We start from the raw sequence: 24,688 nt of genomic DNA on the forward strand, positions 1-24,688 counted from the left end.
CTTCTCAGCAGCCGGCCCTGGAAGGCTTGTAAAGGTAGACGTTAAAATGAATGGTGCAGAATATAGGAAAAACCTGGAGGACAATATTGTTCAGTCCGCAAGAGGTCTATGGATTAGGAGAAAATTTATGCTTCAGCAAGACGATGACTGAAAGCATACGACAAAAGCTACACAGAAATGGTTTCAAGACATCAAGGTAATTTGCCGAGTCAAAGCCCAGACCTCAGTCCAAGAGAGAATTTGTGGCTGGACTTGGATAGGGTTGATCACACCTGATCCCTCCTAAAAATAAAGCCAAATTCTATTGACCATGATTGATTTATAAAATCAGTGAAAGTGTAAAACATCCAAGGGGGGTGAACACTTCTTTATAGGTGCTGTACTTATGTTAATTATAAACTAGGGTGCTTGTTTTGTAACTTAAGTACACTATGTATACCATATTACTTACAGAACCATTTGAGATTATTTTACATAACTTTTAGAGAAGAAAAATAACGTCGGCTTCCTTTAAGTGACCCATCTGGACTGCATGGTTGATGGAATAGAAGCTTTCTGAATCAGAACCCCACTTTTGCTTGACCCATGCATCACCCCAAACTGTGACGAAAGCAGACTTTCATGCCTTTGATTCAATGTCAACTGACTTCACAGCAAACCGGCCGAGAAGCAGGACAATTACAGGAATGTCACAGGACGGGCACCCGCAGATTTGGAAGCCATTTACCGAGTAGCCATATTTGACAACATGCTAGTGAGAGAGGGCCGAGTCATTACGTTCTATCATGCACGTACACATGCAAACAAGCTTTGACACCAGAGCAAACACATTAATATGCAGCAGTTTTTAAGTATGCATTTGCGTGTGCTTGTATGCCCACATGTGTGTGCTTAAGCGCTGGTGTTATTGTCTCAGGCTAATTGAGCAATTCCACATCAGGAGCAGCGGTGTTTAAGGTCGTGCTCTCCTGGAGCTGTTAGAAAGCCCCCACTCTCATAATTACTCTGGTTTTTATCTGAGCAGCTGCAGACAGAACTACTCCCAGACAAACTCCCATGTACACTGGAGCATTATGTGGAGATATTGTTAGCAAACACCCACACCTACCTGCATATGAGAATGCCTGCTGTGACACACGTGCTGCACCACTCTGCTTTCAATGACATGCTTTCTTTCCTTTCTTTTCATCAGGAGTAGGAGGACTCAGTGTACTGAGGATCTTGCAAAGCCATCTCTGAGACGTTGCACTGAGCCTGTCATATTGAATTCACTGATGTCTTTGAGATATGCACATGCCCGCTCAGATCTGTCTATGTCATGAAATGTGTCCATGAGTAGGTGGTTGTGGTTTATCAGCGCTAGCACCATTCATCTCTCAACAATGCGGTGAAATGTTATATGTGATTCGAGGGTTTGGCTGTGAGAACGTTCTGTACCCAGTTCTTTGGTTTTTACGCTTATTTAAACAAACATCCAAAACCCCTTTTGTGTCTCTGTGCGTATTTGTGCATGCATGCATACTAGTGTGTGTTTGTGCCCATGTGCATGCATGCTTGATGGCACATGTGACTTGAACAAACGCCACAAACACTGGTGCCCCTGTCTGTTTGTCCCATGCAGACGTTCTGTGAGTGTGTGCCCAGCTCCTCCCAGCTCAAACACCGCTGGTCAGACTCAGAAACTGCCAGGGAGACCCCGGCCAAGGTAAGGCCCTGTCATCAAAATAAACCATTGTGTGTCCCAGTAGCGTTCATAGCTTAAGGGTTTCATTGTCAGTGTTAGGGCTGTCACCATTCCTGATATGTCAAGCTATTAAAAATCTAAAATATACACTGGTTTACAGTGTATTCAGAACGTATTCAGACCCCCTTCACTGTTTTAGTTTTGTTGTGTCGCAGCCTCATGCTACAGTCGAAAAAATTCATTTTTATTCTCATTAATCTACATTCAGTACTCAATCGTGACAAAGTTTTTTTGACAAAATTTTTGTTAATCTATTAAAAATGAAAAATAAAATCTTACATTTTCATGGGTATTCAGACCCTCTGCCCGGTGTTGATTTTTGCAGCTATTTTTGATTTTAGTCTCAGTGTTAGTCTTTAGATTATGAGTTTAAGTTTTAGTCATAATTTAGTCATTTCTGCCCTTTATTAACCTGACACGCCAGATGGATTTGTTTCACACATCAGCACAACGTCTTCCCTGTGGCCTGCGCTTCAACATTTGCGACAAAAGAATTTGTTCATCAATATCGATGAGCTCCAACTCCAAACACACCCGCTCCACCTCGGTCGCCATTGTTTACTGTGACCAGAAGATAATCAAGGATTTGGATGTGACCCCTCTGAAACACCACACACACACACACAGCCACACGCCCCTAGTGGCATGATGGTGAATTGCAGAGCGACGCTTTTCCTCGATGCAGAACTTCAAATGGTCAATGACGGTGCTGCGTCGACGGCGTACGCAGAAGCATAAATCAGGATAAATCAGCCTTAACTGGGCCCAGACGGTTCAGACGGGAGCTTTGCAAGAAGAAACAAGGAAATGGGCATATCCATCTGCTTTGCAAGGTTAACAGATTTGAGAAGGCTGCAAAAAAAAATGTTGTTGCTCTGAAGGTTCCCAAGAGCAGAGTGGCCTCCATAATTCTCAAATGGAAGAGGCTTGGCACCAAGGATTTTATTGTTAACTAAAACTAACTAAAAAACTAAAACTTGATGTGAAAATCATTCCAGTTAACTAAAACTGTATAAAAACTAAGCTTAACCAAAAAACAAAAATAGCAAAAACTGTATAATGTGCTTAGAAAGCTAACAAATAAAATAGAGACAAAATATCCATAGTTTTAGTCTTTGGCACCCCATATTGACTGGCACCTACTTCCAAGCCAGAGGAGTGTAGAATGGCCTGATCTGATTTGTTAAGACTTAGAGCAATGGTAGTTTCTTGTCTGGAGTTGTATTCAAACATCATCTTTAAATAAATAAATGATAAGTGAAAAATAGCCGGTTAGAATGTGTTTTTAAAAATGTACAATGATCACTCAGCCCTGACCTTTAAACTAACAAAAACTAAACTAAAACAAAGGTTTTTTTTTTTTTTGCAAAAAAATGAAACTATCTAACAAGCCAGCAATTAAAAAAAAGTAATTTAAACTAAACTGAAAAAGAAACAGTAAGTGAAAAATGAAATAAAAAAAAAAAGAATGAAAAATTCCAAACTATTATAACTTTGCTTGGCATAACATCATCATAACAGTGAATGTGACATCACCTCTTACTAGGTCAATTTAGGAAAGACACATCAGGCCAGTGGATTCGATTTTTCACCTTGTCTTAATTTCTTTGCACACTGAGTCAATTTTATTCGTCTGAATGTTTTGCACATTAGAGAATGAAATCAGGCTCATGTCATTCTGATTATGTTTGCACACTGATCCTGAAATTTTCATCCGTCATTAATTTTTTAGGAACAGGTTCAATTTTATGTATTAGTCCAAGTCATTTAAATGGGTGATTGATGATTCAGATCAGTGCCTGCGGCTTCATTCTTTCTTCCTTACTCACCCCACGACCCTCCCCTCTCTCTCTTCCTCACACTGAAACCTCACCTTGAACGCCGTGGTTTGCCCGTGTATTATGTGGATATCAACCATGGATATATAGCAGATAATGGCAGAAGTTTGTTGTCTACTCACAGGTCATAACAGAGACTGAATAAAAAAGTTGTCCTCCACAACACAGGAGCAGGTGCTGCATGAATATCTCTGTCAGGGATTTTAAAGGAGTGACAGAGCCACAGCCTCGCAATATATTAAAAAACAATTTACCACATTCTATGAGTTTTTGAAGTGAAGGTAAATGTGATGGATGGCGTGATGCTTTTTTTTAATTATGGATCCAAAAAACCCCAAAAAGGTGCATCATAAAATAACAGACCCAGTGTGTAAAGCTCTCTAGTTAAGACAGTGGGGATATATCCCTAAAGTTAGTCTGTATAGAGACATGCAATTTTGAGCAATTGTGCCCCCTTAATTGGAGCTCAAATTGATTGTCATTGCAAAATCTGTTTTTTTCTTTTTGATAATACCAGGTAATGTTAAGGTTAACTCCAGTGGATTATTTAAGGGTATACCAGATTAATGGTGATTAAAGTAATTATTATTTTTTAAATTAAATGTGCCTAACTCTGCTGGTATACTAAAATAATCCTGGTTCACACATCCTTAAGATGTCAGCTTTAAAACAGATCAACACTGACCTTTTTTATCTAACCGTGGTCGTCAGAATAAGGCTTGTTTCACCCATCCCTCCCGCCGGTCTTGACCTCCTCCACATGCTGACCTTTGTGCTTCCACACCTTGTCACATGAATTTAAACGGCTTGTTAGTTGCAAAAATGTCTCAAATCTCCCCAAAATACATTTTTTTGTTTTTGCATAGAGGAACAAAACTAGCAAATAGTTATATCTAAAGGCCTACTATGCAGCTTTTAGAGCAGATTATCAGACCAAAACAAAGGCTCTCTTTCTTCCCTTCTGTCTCCACACTTCGTCAACCCATCCCTTCTGTTTCAATGTCTCTTTGCGAGTTGGTGAGGTAGGGGGAGGGGTTTATTTCCGAGGAAAAAAATGCCTGAAACACATTTGAACCTCTGCATCAAACATAAATAAGCTGAAGGAAGTGCCTTCCTGTGTATGTTAACTCAGAGCTCATAACAACAAACCCAAATGGAGTTTAACTTTGTAATTTCCTCTTTCATACCTTTAGGAAATTGGACTTTTTCTGGCATAAAAGTCCAGCATTGAACGGATAAGCTGACTCATAGTTTGGCTCTGAATGAAACTTGAATTTCCTGGAAAAACTATCTTTATATTTTGTGGGTTATTGAAGGTTTAAGCAAACATCAAACAGCATTGAAGTGGATGAACGTCTTAATGAGACTGCCAAAAAGCAGTGTCCCGTACACAAAATCCCTTTCTGCTTCATTTAGATGCTTCTTGTCCTCTCTACAACCTACCTTCCAGCCAAAAAAGAAAAAAGGCATGAACAGTGATTTCTCACCTGCGGAGGGGATTAGATTTCATTGCCTCTGATTTTCATCACAATCCGCTTTCTCAACGCTTTGGCGATAGCAGTGCAAAAGATTATAGCATATTACACATTACATTTAGCCACGAGCAGCAGCGATGGCACAACCTCAGCTTGAGCACCCGAATGCATGAGAATTAGACAGGATTAGACCCCTGTGGATTCTTTGAACTGAGCGGGATGATTGTGACTCATGAGGAAAAAGGAAGCTTGATTGCGTGGCAGAAATTTGGCAAGGAGCAACGATTCGAATGCTGATGATAAGGTGATACGCAAGATGAAGGAGAATTGAATGGATAAGGAAAGGCTGTCCTTTTTGATGGTTTTATTTGGGCTGTAGCGATGCAAAGTACTTCCTTTGTAGACAATAGTGTCATCAGCATATACATGAATCCAGGGCTGCCCACAGAATTGGCTGGGTGCCTAAAAAACATGGACGGGCACCTCTCCAGTTGTGATTCTACTGAAGACATTGATGCATGTATTATGGATCAGTAGCATTTGTGCTAGCATCCTGGCTAACGGTTATCTCGTTTTGGACCTGAAAAGTGTGCCAAACTATTACTGGGCTCTAATGTTGGAATTATTTGTGATACTTTTTGGACCCTTTCCACCATGTTTTCATTTTTGCTACTCCTAATGCCCCTTTTAACCCATTTTTGCCGTTTGTCACCAATTTTGCTACTTTTTTTTAAACACATTGTTGCCTCTCCATGTCTGTTTTTACCACTGTATGGCCACTTTTACCCATTTTTTGACACTGTAAACACATTTCACACTACTTTATGCCCATTTTTGCTGCTGTTTTGCAGCTTCAAACCCATGTTTGCCACTTTTTGTTGTTTTTTTGTTTTTATCCCATTTTGCATGCTTTTTGGCAATTTTAGCCACTGTTTTAGCCACTCCTACCTCACTTTTGTCAATTTCTGCCCAGTTTACCCCCCTTTTTTACCCCTCATAGCCCATTTTTGCTGGTTGTTACCCATGTTTGCCACCTATTTGCCACTAACTACACAACTCTAACCCTTTTTGTTGTTTTATCTCCTTTTTGCCAATTTTTTGCCACTTTTTTTTGCCACTTTTGCCCCTTTCCTTCCACTTTCCCACTATTTAAAAACTCTTTCCTGATTGTGCTGGCCTAGTTTATCCTATCATTACTGTTTGTAATGCCATTGTTTAGCCACTTTTCACCCATTTTTGTTGTTTTATTTCCCTTTTTGGCCAACTTCTTTGCCACGTCTTTGCCATTTTTAACCCACTTTTACCACTATTTTGCAATCTTATGCCAATTTTTGCCACTCTTTTGCCACTCTTAATTCATTTTTGCCAATTTTTAACCCATTTTGCCACTTTCCACCTGTTTTTGCAGCTTTTACCATTTTTGCCCTCATTTTTAACCTATTTCTGCCTATTTTTTGCCATTTTTTTCCCCATGGTTGCTCCTTCTTTCTGCAATTTCAACCCATTTCTGCCATGTTTTTGCCATTTTGCAGAGTTTCTGTCATTTGTAGCCCATTTTTTGTATGCATGTATGCCTGTATGTTATTATTTTCCATATCAGATTTCTCACTTTCTTTCACTTTTACTCTATGACCTAACGTTCATGCAAATCAATGCTCAACTATGAAGTCTGACTTTACTTTTCAAAGAAAATATAATTCTGTTTTAAGAAGGGGGGTTGTAACATTTTAAAGGGGCTGGGTTAGTACAACAGCATAAATAAAGAAAAATCATTTTTTGTTGCTTTGATAAGAGTGGTTTTTACTTAGGTAAAGTATGGTAACACCCTAACTTTACAATAGACCATAGTCTTACTGACCTCCATGGGCCCCAGAATGCGCCCCTCTTTATCCCCCCTTATGGGCGGCCTTGCATGAATCTAAATATATGTGTGTTTGCATTTGTGAAGGACAGAGAGATTTTGAGCAAGAATAACGGCCAGACTTCAGCTGGTTTCCTGCTTATCTAATGAGCAGACAAAGCCTTTCGTCCAAGAACAGTCTGCCACTGCTTCTGCGTGGGAAGACAAGATCATATTCATACAGAGAAATACTCTCCCTTAGCATCCCTTTTACTATCCATCCATCAGAATTCCCTTGCCGTCCTCCTGAATCCCATGGTTTGGCGTGAGTAGAGACAGGAGAGGATGTAAGAGTCAGCCACTAATTACAGAGTGGGCTCCTGCTGCGAGACTGAGAGACTCATTTAAAAAGAAAAAAAGTGTGTTAAGAGGTTGCTCGCAGCTCATTCTCTCTGCAGTTGAGGAATGATTTATACAGTAGGGACATGGAGAAGGTTGCTGTTGTCTTTGATTTTTAGGACCAACAGAAAAAAAAAACGCTGCAGAGAAAGGATCTGCTTCTTTCGGTCAGGCTGTTTTTCTCCCTTCACTTCAGTTTCTCACTTTGAGTCAGGATGACCTCGGGAAAAAAAAGCTTGTTCTACTAACTAAACACACGTTTAATTTGAAGTCCCTGCAAAGCAAAATCAGAAATGTGTCCCTAAATGCACTGCATTTGCAAGAAAAGGTGCTGTAACTCTGAAAAGACTGAGAACTAACTTTAACTGAATTATGAATTTACCATTTTTTTCTCACCACTTTTACCTCTAAGGTTTTTTTAGGCAAGGGCACCATGCTGCTACAATGTTAAAAGCATTAAGCACTTTAGTAGGTTTGGGAGTGAGTGTTTGCCCCATGAAGGAGTTCAAGTATCTCAGGGTCATGTTCACGATGGAGGATAGAATGGACCGTTATATTGACAGGCTGATTGGTGCAACGTCAGCAGTATTGCAGACATCATACTGGATGGTAGAGAGGGACCTAAGCCAGAAGAGAAAGCTGTCAGTTTACCAGTCGATCTTCCTCCATCCCTCACCTCGGGTCATGAGCTTTGGATAATAGCCAAAAGAACAAGAAGGGTCTGGTTACAGACAGTGCAGCTCTGATGGCGACTCTCAAAGACCATTCATCTGACGCCATCTCTGTCAGAACAGGAATACACACTAAAACTTTAGAAATAAAGCCAGATTATAGTTCTGTTTAGGGCTAGAGTATAGGTCAAGGTAAGGGTTAAGGTACCAAAAAGTAAAAGTTTAAAAACCTGACCTGCAAAATCTGATAATACATTAAATAAAGAGGAGTAAACAGTCTGTTTACAAGGAAAAAAGCTCAAACTCTTTGAAAACATTCTAACGTAGCAAACATACCTTATGTAGCTCTAGTAGCTGTGCAAGCTATGTAGATAACAGAGCTTCCTTGCACCAAGCTAATGTAGCTAAGTGGCTAACATAGCTATCATAGTAGGTAACTTACGTAGCTACTACAGCTAATATATTTAATATAGCTACCAAGCTAACATAGCTTATGTAGATACATGGCTACATTAGCTAACCTCACTAAGCAGCTAACCTCACAGAGCGGCTACGTAAGCCATGTAGGCACATTTAAGTTAGCTTCACATTGCTGCAGCTCACTTAGCTACATTCACATATGTGACCAAAGCCAGATAAAGTTCCTGCAAGTCAACATTCCGGTGGTTGAGAAAAAGCGAAGTCGTTTTCTTTAAAATTATCATTTTTTGTTTTTTTTTTCTCATTTTATGCAAGTCCGACATTTAAACTACTCATCCAATGAAAAACGTAACACAAATGTGATATTTAAAAGCATTAATTTTGTGTTTTAAAATGCCCTGTTTTCTGAGTTTCTGCGGGGAGATTGAGGGGAGGGTAAAGCGAAACTGCTGGGTGATGATTGGCCACTCAGTCTGCCATTGTTCCCAGTTTCTCCCATTGAGATGGACAACAAAAACTGCATGGCTCAAACACCACCTCCCCCCAGCACATACATACAGCTGTTTGTAGTTATCACCTTTATCAACAAGCCTCAAGATGCACCCTGCAGCGATGAAAAATAGAAGAGACGATGAAGAAGCGGCAAGAATTATCAACAGACTTGGGACAACTTCAGGATCACTTGACAGTGAAAGTTTGATGAAGGTGGATTTTCCTATGGGAATATTTTAATGAGCGTCACCAGTCTGATTCAGAAGCTTGGTTTGGGTGGACTTTATGTAAATGTGGCCCTATTAATCACACCCATCACCTGGCCTGCCTGATGGTATGAAAAGTCCTGAAACATTGAGCCCGCTTTTCTCAGAACAAACAGAAACTAGAAGTTAACGTTCAAATGAGCATAACTTTGTAAAATATGCTCAGATTAAGGTGTATGATACATCATTTGAAAGCTTGGAATCTACACTTTCATAATGTGTAAAAAAAAACCTCTAAAATGACCTCTGATGACTTGTAGGAGTTTTTACCAGCTTTGGTCACATATGTAGTGGCGTCAATCACATAGCCAGTGTAGTTACGTTAGCATTAGCCAAAGCTAAAGCCAGCCACCGTTCATGTAATTACTTCTACAACAGGTCTACACATAATTTAAGCCTAGATTAGACCTCTGACCTTTCGCTCTGCTTTATTTAGTAAACGTTGCTTAGTCTGTAATGTTTGCAGTGTGGTTATTTTATGAATGTAACTGCCAGACGTTGTTTAAGAATAAAGCTGAATTTAAAAAATTGGAAAAGTTGCACCAGCAATTTACCGCTCTATGGTTCTGAAATATTTGGCGTCTCAGATGAATGGTCTATAAGAGTGGATGCAGACGTGTACGGTCTGCAGCTAGAACGTCTTGAAAAGAAGATATTTGCAGAGCCAAGCCGTTGAAATAAGATTTCTTAGGAGGATGGCTGGACTAAGCCCTGGAGAAAGGGTATGGAGCAAGGACATTCAGGGGAGCTATGAGCAGAGTCTGTGCCCCTTTGCATTGAAAGATGATATTTGATTAGGATGCCTCCTTGCCGCCTCCCTGTAGAGGTCCTCCCGCATGTCCAACTTAACTAACCCCAAGTTTAACTACTCTAATGTAGGGGTTAGATTCTCTGCTTGAGCCTGTGGCCAAGACCCAGGTAAGCCAGGATTCCTGCCCTTCCTTTTGGGCCTAAATGTGGGCTGGGCATAGGGGAATCAACGATGCACATCAAAAACATCTGTCAAAACCATCTGACTATACAGACAGACAAAGCAGCACAACTCAGCACAATTTCACACTTGCTTGGGGAATTTTAGCATAAGCTAACACAGCTTATGTTGTTCTGTTAGCTGTGTAAGCTATGCTGATAGCATAGCTACCATGCCAATGTAGCTAACATAGCCAAGTTGCTAACATAGCAAATGTAGCTGCAAAGTTACCATGTAGTTTTTTTTTCTTTTTTGCATTTGCCATCAGATTTTTTTTTGACCTTGCAGACCCTCTTAGCTAATTACAACTAATGATGCATTGCCGACCTCTGCTGCTCATTTTTTGTGTCAAAACATCTCTTTTTCAATAGAACTGCACACCAGATGGTTCACATTCTAAACCTTATCTCAGGGTCTCGCTGAAAGCCAGGTTGATTAAAGGAGTGGGATGTAACTGTGACTTTGTCTCTAATAGTAGCTGTGAATACTGAGACTTTCTACCCATCTTTAAGTGTTGATCCACTAAAGTTTGGCATTTCTTAAGATACAAATTCTATTTCTTAGAAATTAACTACAATAAAAGTCCCCATTCTTATGCTGGTGAAAGGCCTTTATTATTAAAGAGCATGCACCCGAGCCATAAAGCGGCAAGCCCAACAGGAACAGCTTAAATCCGCAATCTCAGACCACTGCAAGAGAGAGAACCATCTCATGGATTGGGACAAGGCAATGGTCATTGGCACATAAAACAATAAATACCACCGCTGGATCAGGGAGGCCATCGAGATCCAAAAATGTGCCCACCAGACTGTAAATCGGGACAAGGGGGCATACCAACTCTCTCACACCTGGGATACAGTCCTGAAGAAGTTGGACTGCAGATGGCGCTGTCATCCTACTGCTCCAAATAGGAAGATAGCGCCAAAGAAATCTGTATAAATCAGCTGACCAGACACGTCACTGCAACATCACGTGACACTTCTGAGGAAGGCAGCAGAGTGCAGCCGAAACTGTCGAAGGTATGAAAACTTTAGAGGTCTGTTTATGAGAAACCTCAGTATAATCTAATAGGAAGACCTAATGAACCTAATCGGATTATTAAAGAGCAGTATCAGGAAATTGGGTGATTTCTGCAGCAACTTAAAACAAGTGAGACCTCTGTAAAAAACTACCCAATTCTTTCTGCAGTCCATGTTAAATACAAACACAGGAGGGTAACAAGTTTTCAAATTGCACATATACTACAAATCTACAATGTTAGGAGGTGTGAATGTGTAATAGCAAAGCTCACACTTGACACATGTCTGCTTCTCAGTCAGCTTTGAAGGGCATGGCTGCAGCAGCAACTCTCTCCAGCCTGAAAACAATAAACAGATTTTTTTTTAAATATGTGAGGACAAGATGTAGGACGTAGTATCTCACTCAATAGCTGAAACATTCCCCCACTTAAAGCAACACTTTGCTTGAGTGTGATAAGTCTTGCTTATTAAACATCATTAAACAATGTTGTAAATATGGTTGATTAAAAAAGTAATTAGTATCTGGTAGATTTTGAAATCCACCAGAGTACAGAGAGCTCTTGAATGAGAAAAACAAGACTCCTGCTAGTTTGTTGCTTATCTAATGATCTGACAAAGCCTTTCGTCCAAGAACAGTCTGCCACTACTTCTGTGTGGGTAGAAATCAGATTCATGCACAGAAAAACTGAGACAGAGTGACAAGTCCTTGTGTGAACATTTGTTTGGAGTAGCCTCCAGCAACTGAGGCCATAATAATTACTGGGTGAGCATTACAAGTTAGCAGACAGATAGGGAGGTTTTTTTCTCCTTCTCTTGGGTTCAAACTTTCTCTACTTCATTGAAGATGGTGGATGTTGCACTATAGCAATGCGTCAACAGGAAGCTAGTGTCCTATTATCACATTTAAAACAGTTCTTTAAACTAGGGCTGAATGATCTGCAAAAATAATGTAATTGCAATTTTCCCTTCCTATTGCAAATGTGATTTAATATGTGATTATTCTTAGGTTCCTCATCTTATGTATTTTTCAACAAATTCAAGCAATAAATCATTAAATATTATAGTCTACATTCAGCCAGGAACACCCATCACACATTTAATCATTTTATTGTAAAATGGATCTACTAGGAGGAGGGCTCTGCTCAAAAGATGCTTCCTGATTTAGTCAAGCAGCTGCCTTGACTTTGCCGGGAGCACATGGCTAGAAACCCCCATACAGATAGATGCATTTATGAAAATGTGTATTGAAAACAATTAAAGCAATGAATCCACAGTGGCATGAATCTGAATATAAGGGTGCAACAAGCTTTATGCTAAAAAGGAGGAGGCTGGGGTGGAGGAGGTGAAACTGGCTATCAGCTGATCATAACTTGAGGTATGACTTTGTGAACTTACACTGAACTTCATCAATTTAAGATAGAATAAACTAATTATTTTTGCTCATATTGCAAGTTTGATGTCATTTGCTTTATTGAATGGCATTATCATTTTTATGTCCCTCATTTTGATTAAGAAAAATAGTAGTTAAGTGGCAGGTCCTTAACAGATACTAAGTTAAATCAACTCAATTTCATTGCACACTTAGATTAACTTCACTGTCACTAAACTTAAGTTTCACAGAGCTGAGCTGAATTGATGCTGCCCCCTACAGGAAGGACTTGTCTAACCAAGTGGGCAACTTCACTCATGGTGCAAAAGTGTCAAAGGCCCAAAGGCGTTCTGGACAACCCACCAGATTGTGGGATGATTGTTAAATAAACTGAGTACAATTACACGAGTACTTGAAGTCATTATGTACTGTTTATTTAAAGTTCAAAGAGCTTTCCTCATTAGGAGTACATGTGAGAAAAAGTCTTTTTTTAATCAAAAAATTTACCAGTAGCCTTTCATTTGGAGTCAGAAAATCTTGTCTTATAGGTGAAACAAGAAAATCCTTTTTTTTGTTCGTTTAAAAATTATTTTGGAAAGGGCTTAAAATATGTAAGCATTTATATTCGGAGTTAATTAAATATTTATTTTGGGGCTTTTGTGCCCTTATTCACAGAGGAGGACTGTGGTTAAAACTGGAAACTAAGATAAGAGACATGCAGCAAAGGAGCACAGGCCACATTTGAACCCAGGCTGCCTCTGTACATGGGGGGTGCGCCTTAAACCACTAGGTCATCTGCACCCCATACTTTACATTACAGTTTTAAAAATCTAAAAAACTAATGCTACCTCAAGAAAAAAAAAAAATCCTTTACACTTTTTTCATATTTTCTTTTTTTGCAAAAGGAAATATGAAGCTATTTCAAAATGGTATTACAGATACTCCCAGGGAATGTCGAGGTCAACTTTTGTAACCTTGTAACATTGTACACCAGTGAGAAGAGCTCTGAAATTAAGGTTATAAAGGCTGTTAACACTAAAAAAGCCATCCGTGAGTACAAGCCCTGAAAAATACAATTAAGATATTCTATGAAAAGCAGTTGATTGAATTAAGTCTGTGAAGGAGGAGGCTGGGGTGGAGGAGGTTAAGCTTATGGTGCATCAGTATAAATGCAAGCAGGAATTAGTGAGACATATTTAAGTGGACAGCTGTATTTAGAGAAAGAGCTGTGATTGGCTGTGGGAGCTGGGAGGCTGTATTAGGATCAGCTGGCCCGACCAGCTGGCTGAAAACAAATGACTACCACATCCTGCATGAGCTAATGCTGAGCTTCATTGCATGTTAAGTGATTCCTGATCAAACTGTTTTGATAATAATCATTTTGGGGGTTGATTTAACCCGCAGGCATCACTAGGGACATTTTTGTCCATTTCGGCACATTTTTACTCTTTCTCTGCTTATCATTTTGGCTGTGTTAGTGCATATGGTCTAATTTTTTGCAAAAAAATCAAGTTTATTTCAAGGTCGGATAGTCAATCCTCAGATTCAGGAGGAGCAATGTGGTTTTCGTCCTGGCCGTGGAACAGTGGACCAACTCTACACTCTCGGTAGGGTCCTAGAGGGTGCATGGGAGTTTGCCCAACCGGTCTTCATGTGTTTCGTGGATCTGGAGAAGGCATTCGACTGTGTCCCACGAGGAATCCTGTGTAGGGTGCTCTGAGAGTATGGAGTGCCAGACCCCTTGATAAGGGCAGTTCGGTCCCTGTACGACCGGTGCCAGAGCTTGGTCCGCATTGCCGGAAGTAAGTCGGACTCATTCCCGGTGCGTGTTGGACTCCGCCAGGGCTGCCCTTTGTCACCGGTTCTGTTCATAACTTTTATGGACAGAATTTCTAGGCGCAGCCAGGGTGTTGAGGGCGTCTGGCTTGGTGGCCTCAGGATTAGGTCTCTGCTTTTCGCGGATGATGTGGTCCTGTTGGCTTCATCAGACCGGGACCTCCAGCTTTCTCTGGAATGGTTTGCAACCGAGTGTGAAGCGGCTGGGATGAGAATCAGCACCTCCAAATCTGAGACCATGGTTCTCAGTCAGAAAAGGGAGGAATGCCCTCTCCAGGTTGGGAATGAGATCCTGCCCCAAGTGGAGGAGTTCAAGTATCTCGGGGTCTTGTTCACGAGTGAGGGAAGAATGGAGTGGGAGATCAACAGGCGGATTGGTGCGGCGTCAGCAGTGATGGGGTCTCTGCATCGGTCTGTCATGGTGAAGAAAGAGCTGAGTCGAAAGGCGAAGCTCTCGATTTACCGGTCGATCTACATTCCCACCCTCACCTATGGTCATGAGCGGTAGGTAGTGACCGAAAGAACGAGATCGCGGATACAGGCAGCTGAAATGAGTTTCCTCTGTAGGGTGTCTGGGCTCTCCCTTAGAGATAGGGTGAGAAGCTTGGCCATCCGGGAGAGACTCGGAGTAGAGCCGCTGCTCCTCCGCGTTGAGAGGAGCCAGATGAGGTGGCTCGGGCATCTGGTCCGGATGCCTCCTGGACGCCTCCCTGGTGAGGTGTTCCGGGCATTCCCACTGGGAGGAGGCCCGGGGAAGACCCAGGACACGCTGGAGATACTATGTCGCTTGGCTGGCCTGGGAACGCCTCGGGATCCCCTGGGAAGAGCTGGATGAAGTGGCCGGAGAGAGGGAAGTCTGGGCTTCCCTGCTTAGGCTGCTGCCCCCGCGACCCAATCTCGGATAAGCGGAAGAAGATGGATGAATGGATGGATATTTCAAGGCAAATTTTTAAATTTTAATTTCAATTGCTCTAATAGGTCGGGACAACACTGTGAAACAAATTTACTACCCTTTAAAGCCATTAAGGACAAAAATGTCCACTTCCCAAAAACTGCTATAAAAACTTAACAGATTCATATTTTTTCTCCTTTTTTTTGCATAAATCTCTTAAACAACTTCAGCTGTGCTCAAAACTACCAAACATTCAATCATTTTGAGTATTTTAACCCTTTAAATGCTTGATTACTTAAATTCAATGTTGTCTATTGTGAAAAAAAAGTGAAAAAATGTGATATCTTCCTTAAATGTTGGATGGCTGGGGCATTTTTTTTCTGTATCTAGCTTGGATATATCAATGATTAGCCAAAATATTGACTTTGATGCATTTTTAGTTTTTGTATAGCATCAGATTTAAAATGTACTACCCTTTTAAGTCATCAAGGACAAAAACGTCCACTTCCAAAAACGCCAATAAAAATAGTATAAATTAATCTTTTTTTCAGCTTTTTTGGTCAAATCTTTTGATCAGCTTCAGTTCTAATTAAAACAATTGATTATTGAATAATTTTCAGGATTTTAACTCTTTAAATGCCAGTTTGATTATTTGGTCATTGATTTGGTCATATTTTTTTCTAACAAAACACACAAAACAGGTATTATTTTCCAGATAACTAATGTTGGGGGGTGGGCAGTGTTTTTTAAATCAGTCCTGGGTATGTCAAACATTTGCCAAAATATTGACTTTGATGCATTATTAGTTTTTGTGTAGCATCAAATTTAAAATTTACCATTCTTTCGGGTCACTTGTGGACAAAAACGTCCCACTGACTTCCATTCAAACCATGTTTTTTGATCTCTAAGTAATCAAACTGGCATTTAAAGGGTTAAAATCCTCAAAATGATTGAATGTTTGGTAGTTTTGGGCACAGCTGAAGTTGTTTAAGAGATTCATGCACAAAAAGCAGAAAAAAATATTAATCTGTTGAGTTTTTATAGCCGTTTTTTTTCTTGGAGTGGACATTTTTGTCCTTAATGGCTTTAAAGGGTAGTAAATTAAAGTAAAGCCTGAGGGTTAATAGCTGTAGGTATTTAAAGGCAAAAAATACACAAAAAACCACAACCTTGGGCTGGCCTGACATGGCCCCCAGGCTGCCAGTTGATTATCACTGGTCCAGTGCATCAGGCCATTTAGATATAAAACACTGGCCCCAGTTGGACAGTCGTTCACACTTTTAAAAAACCTCTGACTTAACCTCTTAACTCATCTTAACCTCAGTATAGAGGGGTTAGGGATTTTTTTGGAATGTCAGGATGGGAAAATATTGACTTTTATGACCTAACACCAAACAAAATAGATGACAAGAGCACTGGCAGCAAAACTCCATTGGAAAGTTGTCTGCAACAGTGAAATGTCACTTGCTGTAAGGTTGGCATTAATCAGAGAAAAAACTTGACACCTTGAGGTATTAAAGGTCAACATCCTGGGACATCATTATGTGCCTGTTACGTTATATCTGCAGAAAATTTCATTACAAACCTGCACTGCTCCTGTAAGTGAATTTCTCAGTGTGCAAATGTCTGTCAGCTCTTCTTGTGTCACACTGTCAGCATAACCTGGGCCATCGTATATCTCCTCCACGTTAAGTTAACAATCAGTATGCCGGCAATGAATATTTAGTACAGTACCCATGATGGCTTCCTCTGATGTCTTGGCCCGCTGGCGATGGAGCGCAGTGAAACTGTTCTAACGTTATGTTGAAGCCATTCCACAGTGTGAGGCCATTATACACATTATGTGCAGCACAGACACTCTCACACAGCTGAATGCAGCCACACAGTAACAATCACTCAGCTGCACCTGCACCCAAACAGTGACACACACAAAGAAAAAAACTGTTTGGCATGCAAAGAGAGACTTCTTAGTGCAGTCAGGGGCTATGTGTTGAGTTAGAGCAAGGAGACTAAAACTGTTGCGGCAATACTTCCCTGAAGCTCTTCTCTGTGATGCTGTATTTGGGTGAGAAAAACAAGGAGTGTGAGTGTTCTTCGATTTTTATGTGCAATATGTGCATGTGCTTGCCTGCTTGTTGCAAGTACTTGGCAGAAAAGCTGTATGTACATTGTTATGCCTCTGTGTGTGCATGCCTGTGCAGAAGCCTCTGAAATTTAAGTGGCATTTGTAGATGTTGTGTGTGTTTTGTCTGTCTTTGTTTTTGTGTGTAGCTTCCAACCCATTAGGACAAATAGAGCCTAGGGGCAGTTTGCAGCCAGTGCTTCGGAACATGGCAGCAGTATCCACAGTGAAGTTAGCTCCCAGAGAATATTTTAAAGCATGAATTTGATCAGTGCATAAAGTGGACTCCACAGAAAGAGCTCCTAAGTGTTTGGAGTAAAAAAACACTGAAGTCAAAATGTGCATTATGTGACAGAAGCAGTCATTTTGTCTGTTCTTCTTTCTCAGTGAGCACTTTCAGGAGTTCAGTAGAGAGTTGCTTGCACATCCGGAAGGCATTCGACTCAATGAGTAGAGATGCCCACTTGAGGATTCTGGAGCTCTGCGTTATCCCACGTTGGCCGGTCTAGAAGATGACTGCACTATATTCATGTGTCTGTGGAGTGTAGAGAATCCATATCTGAGGCAGGGGTGGGTCTTAGCCCCTATGCTCTTCAGCACTTGTATGGACTGGATAATGGGGCGGGTAACAAGGGCAACTAACTGTGGAGCATCATTGGGAAATGTCCAGATCACTGATCTGGACTCTGCTGATGATGCTGTGGTCTTTGTGGAGATTATAGATGTCCTAATTGACATGCCAGATGGATTTGTTTCACATGTCCATCTGGTAAACCTTCCATAGACAGCATTTGGGAAAGGGCAGAGCCTTTGAAAAAACTCAATGGGTGATTGGATGAACATTCTGTGTGTCACATCTTTACAAGCCAATCAGAGCAACAAAACATGTGACGTCGTAACCGCTACTGAGGAGTAAACTCCATAGAAAACTGCATAACACGAAACATGGTGACTGTAGACATGTTAATGCACGACTTTTGTCGTTTTTGGAAAGAAAATAACTCACCTGCTGTTCTTTGTTCTTTTAACGAAGAAATGTCGTCAAGTTCTGATAAAACTGGCGCTTTAGCAGCATCCAAGCTAATGTCTTCCCCCATTATTGCACCGGTCTGTTGTCGCTGCTTGCTTACATCACCCCTCTGTCCCTTGACACTGACTGGTCCTGTCACTTTCTAACCAGGCCCAAACTGTTCAGATTGGAGCTTTGCAAGATGGTATCACCAGTGAGAAACAAGGAAACAGGCAAATCCATCTGTTTGCAAGGTTATAGATGTCCTCGAGGAGGCTGAAATGTTGGGAATGCACATCTCCTGGGCCAAAATGAAGATCCAGACATTTGAGGATGCCTTGGATCCTGCTGTTGGATCTGTGTTTGTGAGTGGTGAGAGCAAGGAAGTTGTAGAGCAGTTCACCTACCTTGGCAGCAAAATGCATTAATCCACTGTGAGGCTGAGATCAACTGCAGACTTGGACTCATGCAAAGCCGATGGGTTCCCTGAGCAAGACAGTGTGGCATTCCTTGTATTTGAGCATGTGGACGAAGGACAGAGTCTATCAGTCCTTAGTAGGGCTGAGCGATTTAAGAAATAATCTAATTGCGATTATTTTTTCCAATATTACAACTGCGATTTCATGTGCAATTATTTTTAAGTTCCTTATCAGATTATTTTCCTCCAACACAAGTAATAAATGATTCTAGAGCAATATAAAATAGATTGAACTGAGGCAGAACAATTTTGAGAAAACTTCCAATTTGCAGTTATTTTTACTTATATTGAAAATTTTATATTAAATGTTGCATTAAAGGGAATGATCATTTTTATGTCACTCTTATTTTGAATAAGAAAAAAATTAAAAATGAGTAAAGTAGGATTTTTGCTAACTATTCTAAAAAGTCCTAGTCCTTAGTCCTTCTGGTCTTACTTTTTACTTTTGCCTGGACAAAGACTGATGGCTAGAAGCGCCGACTGGAGAATTATGGAGGCCACTGTGCTATTGGGAACCTTCGGTGCAGAAATGTTTTTGTAGCCTTCCTCAGATCCATACCTTGCAACAATCCTGTCTCTGAGCTCTGCAGGCAGCTCCTTTGACCTCCTGGCTTGGTTTTAGCTCTGATATGCATCGTCAGCTGTGAGGCCTGTTATAGAGAGGTGTGCGCCTTTCCAAACCATCTCCAATCAATTTATTTTAGAACAGGTGGACTCCAATCAAGGTGTAGAAATATCTCAGCAAAGATTGAGAAAAATGGGAGGCACGTGAGCTAAAATTTGATTGTTTTTGCAAAGGGTCTGAATACTTATTTCAATGTGATATTTCAGTTTTTAATTTTTAATAGATTTACAAAATTTTCTAAAATTATGTTTTGACTTTGTAATGATGGGTCACTGAGTCTAGATTACTGAGAATAAACATGAATTTTTTTGACTGCACCAGGCTGACACATAAGAAAATTGAAAAGTGATTGGGGCCTGAATGCTTTATGAATGTACTATATCAAAACGGATGAGTTAAAAAGAAATTCAGTATGCATCAATAAAGTTATCTATTTTGACTAAAATAGTCTGTAAACATATTTATTTATGATGTAAAAATTAGCATTTTAGTCTAGGCATAAATGGTAAAACCATTGCTTTCGCTGTCATCCCCTGGTGGACGTTTGAGGAACTGCAATGTATTGCACTACCACAATGGCTCATTTTTCAACCCAGTGTTTTCATATGATATAAATATGTAATTTTGAGAGCAATGCATGTAAATTATCATAACCCCTTGGTTTAGAAATTGGCAGTTATCACTATGTAACAGTTTACTCATATAAAGTGTTTTAATTGACCATTTTCATGTATTTTCTTATGCGCTCCTATCTTTATGAGAAGCGCTGCAACATAAACATCCAGTAGGGACTCCCCAGGCCTAGGAAAAATTAAGCTCACTCGCTGCAGGCTCCATATGTGTCCGCCCATGTGGACTCTGAACGAAGCCAGGGGGGCTGCAAATGGGACCCAAGTGAGAAACCTCCCCCAGGCTCCACATGAACTTCTTCTGTATGCATTTCCTTGGGCTTATGATTGGACCTCTAAATTGTACCCTTTGGTGTGAAAAGACCTACTTTAAGACCTTATAATTGGGACCACTACATAGTCACCCTAAAGTACAGCATTTCACTCCTTTCAAGGACATATTGTGAAGAAGTTACAGCTTCATTTTATCTCTCCTACCCAAAGGCTGTGGGTAAACACAGAGGATGAGACTATTTCCTGGACAACACAATTGATTTCCTTCACATTAAAGAAATCGTAAACCTCCCTCGTAAAGCAGACCATTAGCTGTCTATTAGTGTGCTTTGCTGTCCTTGCACAGCCAATTTACATATTAATGAGCCTGCAATCACACATTTCCCCATACAAACACGAGCGAACACGCTCACCTGCCCACATATTCCCGCTGAGAGAACGTCCTCCAGTGCTGATAGAAAAAATATCAGTGAAGTGTGTGTTGCTGATTCATTTGGAGGGAGATATGGGGGAGCTAAGTATTGTTAATCATGCTTAGGTGGGCCATATTGCTCTCTTCTTTCCATTGCTGAACCTCTTGACCTGAGTGGAAAGAATGGAACCTGATCATAAAGGGCTATCAAACGGCCATTTATAGTCCTGTTAATGGTAGGGAGATGTCTTTTTCCTATAAGAGGAATCTTTTTTCTCTTCATTCATATATGGTCTATTATCCAAATGAGCCTCCTTTCTTTTCTCTGGATTTTCCTCACTTCCTCAAGGCCGCCCATAAGGGGGGATTAAGAGGATAGCTGTCTGTGGCCCATGGAGGTCAGAAAAATCATGGTCCATTGTAATGACATCTGTGATAAACATCTATCATATTTAACTTGAATAATAGCCAATCTTCTCAGACTAACAAAAATGAATTGTATTTACTTATGCTGTAGAAGCATTTTCAAGATGGACAATATTCAAGAAACAAAATTACCTTTTAATGTGTAATGTTAATCGTTTATATGGGCAAACTGAACTAAATCATTTGGAAAGTAATGCCAGACTTCCTAGCTAAACAATGATCTGCACAAATGCCAAGATACAGAAATATAAAGTGGAATGAATTTCTGTAACTTCAAATAAAAATATTTAAAATTAACAGGTCAAAAGTGGCAAAATTGGCAGTAAAAAGTGATGAAAGAGTGGCAAAAAATGGCTGAAAGTTCCAAAATGTGACGTTGGAATGGTGAAAGAGGTTTGAATGTGGCACATATGAGTTATTAATTTGCAAAAATTGGCAGAAATAAGTAATTAAAAGTGGTTCAAAAGTGGCAAAAATTGGTTAAAAGTAGCATGAATTAGTTAAGGTTGGCTAAAGGAAGAGATACAGCAGCAAATCTGGGGTAACAAAGTAAAATGGCAAAAATTGGCAGTAAAAATGTTGAAAAGCAGTAATAAAAAGTGGCAAAAACTGGGTAAAATGGGATAAATGGGTTTAAAGTGGCAACATATTTACTTAAAATTGGTCAAAATGGGTAGTAAAAATGGTGAAAAGTAGTTAAAAAGTGGCAAATGTGAGTTTAAGTGGCCAAAATTGGCTTAAAGAGACATAAATGTTATAAATCAGCTAATATGGGTTAAAGAAAGAGAAAAAGTTACAAAAATGGTCAGTACAAATGCTGATAAGCAGTAAAAAATGTGTCAAAAACTGCGTGAGTGGTATAAATGGGATTAAAGTGACAAGTGTGAGTTTAGGCTGCAAAAATTGGTTTTAAGAGACCAAACGTGATAAGCAGGAAAAAAAGTGGCAAAAATGGGCAGTAAAAATGGTGAAAAGCAGTTAAAAAGTGGCAAAAAAACATGTAAAATGATATGGAAAAATAGTAAAACAGTGATGAAAAAAGGTTAAAAAGTGGCTTGAATTAAAAAAAAATTAGCACCAGATTGCAATAATAGCTTGACTCTCCTTTCAGCTCCAAAAGGAGGTAGCTGTTAGCCAGGAAGCTAGCACCAATGCTTCTGATCCAACACACATGCATTGATCTCATCTTTATATTACAACTGAGGTTGGGGGGTGGACATTTTCTGGCTTTTTCAGGGACCCAGACCATTCTCTGTGCAGGCCTGTCCTTCCTTAGTCTCAGAAAACAAGAACTGAATATTTGGGCCTTGACCATGACTTTTTACAAAGTGTCCCAAAGCCAGTGTCCTTCCTTAGCTGCACCAACATACTGAGTGTTTGTGCAGAATCAGTGTTTGAGGGGATTTTACTCCCTAGAAGACTGGCAGTTGAAAGAATCTACATTATGTTGCATCATAAATCATTCACAACTACATTTGGACAGATGGGAATATGGTTATATCTCTGGGTAAAGAGCATCTGGCTACCATTACTCTTTGAATAAAGTTAAAATTTTTGGTGAAGCAACTGTGACACTAACTCCTCTCTCTCTTCCTTCCACAGAGGATGAGCTGCAGCTACCTGCTCTGCACCATCCTGCTTTTCGTGGCTGTACTCCTTGCCGTCACCGTAACCGGCACCATCCTTTTCATGAATCACTACCAGGCCCCGCCCATGTCTGACGGGCTGCCCCACATCTCCACCAATCAGGATGAAGCAAATGCCCTGGTCACCGTGGAGAGAGGCGACGGCTCCCGAATCAACATATTCATAGACCCCAACTGTCCCGACTACAACAGTAACTTTATGCGCCTAGAGGGAGTCCAGACGTCACTGCTGCACTCACTGACAGACCACGACTCTGACCTGAAGTCGGTGAAAGGTCAGGACCGGGCTCTTCTCGTCAGTCTGGCCGAGGAGGTGGCCAAGCTGTCCGCCCACGCCGGGCAGCTAAAAATGGACTACGAGGCCTTACGGAGGGGGCAGGGCAGCTTGGGGCAAGATCTGAACACGCTGCAGACGGAGCAGGGACGCCTCATACAGGTGAGACACATAAACACATGGTATACACACAGGTGACAGGCCCCATTACTGTAAGGTCACAGAGAATACATCATTCACTCTCCAGTTCCTTATTCAGGCAAAACTGAACAATTATGTTGAAAGTGATATCTGCAATACAATATACATATAAAGTCTGACACTAATTTAATTGTCTTACTTCTTTCTCAGTCGATTTGAAATAAAGCAATATATATTACTGAAGTTAAAACTTTCAACTTTAATTTAAGGGGGTCACATAAAATATTACATTTGACATTAAGGAAATACAGCAATTTTATTTAGTTTACCTCCATTATCCATCCATCCATTTTCCATACCGCTTATCTCGTTGGGGGTCGCGGGGGGTTCTGGAGCCTATCCCAGCTGGCATTGGGCAAGAGGCCAATTTTAGAGTCACCAATTCACCTATTGAATTTAGTGGTGGGAGGAAGCCCGAGTATCTGGAGAGAACCCACTCATGCACGTGGAGAACATGCAAACTCCACACAGAAAGGCCCTGACTGGGAAGCAAACCAGGGACCTTCCTGCTGTGAGGCAACAGCGCTACTGCCCTGCCGCCTTGCAGCCCTACCTACCATTATAAGGTAGTTAAAAGTATCTGGACAAGCTAACATAATAATAACATAATAAGCATTACCCTGATTTTTAACACTTGCATGAATATCTTTAACAAGAGCGACTTCCTAAAGTCTGGAGCTCATGGATATAACAAAATTTTGAGTTCCATCTCCTTGAAGGCATTTATTTTCTATCAGGATAGATAAAAGTATTTATATATCCATTATACAGAGAAGTATGGCAGCATAGTGCAATTAATCTGCATTATTTAAAAAAAAATCAAATTAGTTTATTCCCAGGTCAGAGTGAACATTCGTGCAAAATTTGCAGAAAATACCTCAAAATATTCTTGAGGTATTGGCTTTTTTTGTTTGTTTGTTTTACAAGGTCAATCTAGGAAGTACAGTCATCTTGACCTTTGACTTGCAACTTCCAAAATCCAATTGTTTATCATTGTGTCAGGGTGGACACTGGGGTGAAATATTAAATACAATCCCTTAATATTCCTGTGATTTTGGCTTCCTTTGCCAGTGAAAATTATGAGGCCCAGAGATCTTGACCTTAAACTTCCAACTCCCAGAAATCCACTTGGTTCATCTTTATGCCAGAGTTGATATTGGTGTTAAGTATGAAAACCACAGAATGATGGAAGTCCATTGTCAGATCAAGAAGTCAGGCTAGGGAGGTTTTTGACCTTCAGATGACAAATGCAGAGCTAGGATGAACCCTGAGTTGAAAGTCTGTCTCAGGAAGTGACCAACTTAGTGCATAACTTCACATCATGGTGCAGAAGTGTTTAACAATAATTCCCCCAAAACATAA

The 24,688-nt window shown here is 40.4% G+C and overlaps 1 protein-coding gene across 2 annotated transcripts in view; it reads left to right on the top strand.

Moving 5' to 3' along the window:
• The window catches only part of fibcd1b (fibrinogen C domain containing 1b), a 242,341-nt gene that overhangs the window by 63,320 nt on the left and 154,333 nt on the right, over window positions 1–24,688 (top strand). Inside the window, exons 2-3 of one of the 2 annotated variants that reach the window (XM_041810307.1) lie at window positions 1,622–1,705; window positions 22,808–23,287. In XM_041810307.1, coding sequence (XP_041666241.1) covers window positions 1,622–1,705; window positions 22,808–23,287 — 564 coding nt within the window. The remainder of the gene's footprint in view (window positions 1–1,621; window positions 1,706–22,807; window positions 23,288–24,688) is intronic. The other variant, XM_041810308.1, reaches the window with a different exon arrangement.

Source organism: Cheilinus undulatus, linkage group 17 (assembly GCF_018320785.1).
Source record: "Cheilinus undulatus linkage group 17, ASM1832078v1, whole genome shotgun sequence".
In the NCBI taxonomy this organism is placed as follows: domain Eukaryota; kingdom Metazoa; phylum Chordata; class Actinopteri; order Labriformes; family Labridae; genus Cheilinus; species Cheilinus undulatus.